This window comes from Sinocyclocheilus grahami, unplaced genomic scaffold, assembly GCF_001515645.1.
Source record: "Sinocyclocheilus grahami isolate Dianchi unplaced genomic scaffold, SAMN03320097.WGS_v1.1 scaffold959.1, whole genome shotgun sequence".
Lineage (NCBI taxonomy): Eukaryota > Metazoa > Chordata > Actinopteri > Cypriniformes > Cyprinidae > Sinocyclocheilus > Sinocyclocheilus grahami.
In genome coordinates, this window is record NW_015506138.1 from 449,176 (window position 1) to 453,431 (window position 4,256).

Below are 4,256 nucleotides of genomic sequence, written 5' to 3' on the forward strand. Positions count from 1 at the left end.
CTCTCTCTCTCACACACACACACACACACACATCTGTCAATATGTAATTAAATCTGTGACAGACGAGTTTATGAAGAAATCTAGACTAACACACAGCTTCTTCCGCGTCTGAGAGGAAGAGCCCTATGTAGTGTGCCAGCATCTCGACGCCTAACGAGTGCCCTAAATAGCGCTTCCGCCACACAAGCGTCGTTTAATCGTCAGCATCGAGCGGCTCGGAGACACGGCCGGTGTTTGCGGTCAGATATCAGACACTCACCTCCTCCGGTTCCGCGCCGTTACCGACCCGAGCCATGGCGCGTGACTCCCTGAGATCGGCGCATTAACAGCCACACATCTGGACCCGTCTGGCTTCTCCGCCGCCGAGTGCGCTCGCTGCTGAAGACGGTTCTGCGTCGGTAACGTTCAGCTTCTCGGGACTGAGTCTGACGCGGAACGTTGTCGGTTGGAGGCGTGACGTTTGGTTCACCGGACACGCCCATCGACGCGTCACGCGCGCCCTTAGTGATTAGAAACAGTGTAATAGTATTTATAATTCAACTAATCACCCAGAGGCGTTGAAATGAACAGCCGCTTGTCATTCAGCAGCGGTTAGCGTTGGATTACGGGTCTGCTGTGGCGACACCACCGCTCATGAATATTAATCAAGTCCTTCTGACTTTGCTTGTCAGAGCCGTTGAGAAATAACGGTCATATCTATATTAATATTCATGAGCCACGCCTCGTCCACAGCACGCTTCGCTCATTGGCCAGCAGACCGGCGCATGTCACGTTGCGTAATTATAATTCATGAGCTCCGCCATATTAGGAGTCCTAAACTTGTTCTGAATTTTCTGAAATTGAGGTGTATGCATTATCTGGAAGCTGAATAAATGAGCTTTCATTGATGTGTGGTTTGTTAGGATTGGACAATATTTGGCTGATACACAACTATTTTGACGGTGCAAAAAAAAAAATGTATGTATATAATCCCTTAAGAAAATGTACCATGGTTTTATTATAGTAAAAGTGTAGTAACTAGGGTTTTTGGCGTATTGATGATCAGTTTTACTACAAATAGCATGGTTAAACTATGGTAAGTGTAGCAAAAGTTTGCCATTTTTGTTGTAAAACCATTGTTAATTTGTTATAATATATATATATATATAAAACAATAGTATTAATATATTTAGTAAATACAGTATTCAGTTTAATATTTAAATTCATAAATAGTATTATTTCTACACCGTAAGAATACTATTAAATCAATATTGACATATTCATTTATTAAAGCCGAACACAACAATCCAACGAAATCACAACACAAGCTCCAGGGAGTGCTGAAGATGAGTTTAATGCATATTCACTGTAATATCCACACATGCAAGTGCTTAATAACACAAGCCTGAGCTAGAACGTGTTACGGCTAATGCATTCGTTAAAGACAGCGTCTGTCGTATTAGCACCGGATTCAGATCAGATATAGTGTGTGTGTGTGTGTGAAAGAGTGTTACTGTATGAATATAATGCAGCTGCCCCGTGTATAAAAACACACCATTTAAACATTTTAATGCTGGGGTTTAATGTACTTGATTGTGTTGCATCGTACAAACACAACAGAGAACAAACATGGGTCTGGGAGGCGTCTAGGGGGCTAAATCTGCTGCATTTTCAGACTATATTTAGGCAAACTTCCCTCGAATAGTTCAGGCTGTGGCTGTGGTGCGTCTGCAAAACACACAGCTGAAGCCTGATGTGATTTAAAGCTCTGTGATAAAAGGAAAGGCATGAACCTAATCAGAAATCAAAGCGTGTTTGATGATGGACTGACGGGAGAAACATCGCCGCTTTATTAGTCTTTCTCTCGTCTTCTGCGTCTGAAGTATTAAAAGAGGGCAAAAACACTGACATCATGGCACGAGGACGGTCAAAACGCTCTTCTTATCAGCGTCAATAAATAACAGCAACGGCCACAGGATAAAACTCCCTCCAACAGCGGATAAAAAGCCTGATTTCAGAATAACAGAACAACACAACAAGGATAAAACGGCGGTGGCTTCCTCGCGTCAGCTCCTGTCCGCACTGAAAACAGACCAGAGAGCGGTCAAAGCATCTCTTCTCATGAGTCACATGACATTATACTGAGCAACCGGAAACAGAAAAGCATGCAACACTTTAACACCAGGCTGTTCTGGAGGTCTTAAAGGAACAGTTCACCCAGAAATGAGCATTTGCTGAAAATCTCCTCACCCTCGGGCCATCAGAGATCAGGATGAGTTTGTCTCTTCATCAGATGTGGAGGAAAGAAGCATCGCATCAGTGTCTCACTGCAAGTGAATGGGTGCCATCAGAATGAGAGTCTGATAAAAACATCACAATAATCCACAGCACTCCAGTCCATCAGTTAACATCTGGAGGAGACACACGCTGAGACACATCCAGCATTAAGACGTTTTCAACTAAAATACATCGAGTCCATAATTCATAATAACGCTTCCTCCGGTGAAAAAGTGTTCTGGTGTGAATCAGGAGAGAAATCTGCACAGATCAAGCAGCGTTTAAACAGCTCTAAACACATATGTGGCTGGATTCTGATGTAAGAGACAACAGCAGATGAGCTTCGTGCGTGTGTGGTTACCAATCCACGACAGCAGGCTGAAGCACCTGGTTACCATGGAAACATTTCTGTCAGGTGACAATATGAGATAAGAAATGATGCTGATATGCAGAGCTGCGTGGATTACTTACAAACTGTAGTCCATTAGTGATGACAGATTACATGAAAACTGTAGTTATTAATGTAATCTAGGCTATCCATTTTAGTAAATTTATTCTGACTAGTTTTTAGATTACTTTTTTTTATCTAACTTGTTTTGAACTTACAATTAAACATACCATTCTGATATAAAAAAGCAAAGAGAAAGAAAATATATTTCATTTTTTTTATATCAACATTATTAAATTCATTACACCAGGGTTTTCCAAAACTGGGCTTAATTCAAGAACTGCAGTGGGCTTGTTGATAAAAAGCTAATAATTAACTTAAAAATATATTTTTACTGCAAAAAAAAATCTTCTCCATGTGGCTGGATTCTGATGTAAGAGACAACAGCAGATGAGCTTTTTCACCGGAGGAAGAGTTATTATTGATTCATAAAAGCGTTTTAATGCTGGATGTGTCTCAGCGTGTGTCTCCTCCAGATGTTAACTGATGGACTGGAGTGCTGTGGGTTTATTAAGAATTTTTTATATGATATTATTTCTTCTGTTAACTATTAAACCATAATTAATTTATTATCATAAGGTTTTTGGTATGTTTTGCACGTACTGTAATCTTTGTTTGTTGTTATTGCAATAAAAAAAATTAATACTGTCGCTGTATCACGCAGCACTTTTTTTAACAAGCGAATGCGCGTGCTTAACCTTTGTGACGTCACCGCCGTTGCATAAATATGCAAATGCTGTTTACCTGAACACACACACACTCTCACACACACACACTCACACACTCACACACTCTCTCACACACACTCTCTCACACACACACACTCTGATGTAAGAGACAACAGCAGATGAGCTTTTTCACCGGAGGAAGAGTTATTATTGATTCATAAAAGCGTTTTAATGCTGGATGTGTCTCAGCGTGTGTCTCCTCCAGATGTTAACTGATGGACTGGAGTGCTGTGGGTTATTGTGGTGTTTTTATCAGACTCTCGTTCTGACGGCACCCATTCACTTGCAGTGAGACACTGATGCGATGCTGCATTCCTCCACACCTGATGAAGAGACACACTCATCCTGATCTCTGATGGCCTGAGGGTGAGGAGATTTTAGGGTGAGCTACTCCGTTAACGTGAGGTTGAGTTCAGACACCGTGTAGACAGTGAGGCTCACTATGATGGTGGTGTCATACCTGTGAGGCACGTGTTCAGTGGTTCGAGGCGCTTGTTTCGTATCTCGGGTCTCTTCGCAGACGCTCGTCCGACTGAGAGCTGAACACAGACACAGACTCACTGTTATTACCACAGAATCTAGCAGGAAATCCATCAACTGAAATAAATCAGAATATAAATAGATTAAACACTTGTATTAAAACAATCGAACTTAATCAAAATGCTTAAAAAACACACATTAAAAACGGTCGCTGTATCACGCAGCACTTTTTTTAACAAGCGAATGCGCGTGCTTAACCTTTGTGACGTCACCGCCGTTGCATAAATATGCAAATGCTGTTTACCTGAACACACACACACTCTCACACACACACACTCACACAC

The 4,256-nt window shown here is 41.6% G+C and overlaps 2 protein-coding genes across 5 annotated transcripts in view; both read right to left on the reverse strand.

Annotated features, from left to right (window-relative positions):
• Nucleotides 1-482, reverse strand: part of LOC107564764 (tetratricopeptide repeat protein 39B) — a 14,879-nt gene extending 14,397 nt beyond the window's left edge. Inside the window, exon 1 of the mRNA XM_016249916.1 lies at nt 287-482. Within this exon, the coding sequence (XP_016105402.1) occupies nt 287-482 (196 nt within the window). The remainder of the gene's footprint in view (nt 1-286) is intronic.
• Nucleotides 483-1,525: 1,043 nt separating this feature from the next.
• The window catches only part of LOC107564752 (PC4 and SFRS1-interacting protein-like), a 30,724-nt gene continuing 27,993 nt past the window's right edge, over nt 1,526-4,256 (reverse strand). For all 4 annotated transcript variants that reach the window (XM_016249901.1, XM_016249900.1, XM_016249902.1 and 1 more), the window contains 2 exons: nt 3,893-4,029; nt 1,526-2,061 (listed from right to left, as the gene is read on the reverse strand). In XM_016249901.1, coding sequence (XP_016105387.1) covers nt 3,908-4,029 — 122 coding nt within the window. In that variant the 3' untranslated portion in view covers nt 1,526-2,061; nt 3,893-3,907. The remainder of the gene's footprint in view (nt 2,062-3,892; nt 4,030-4,256) is intronic.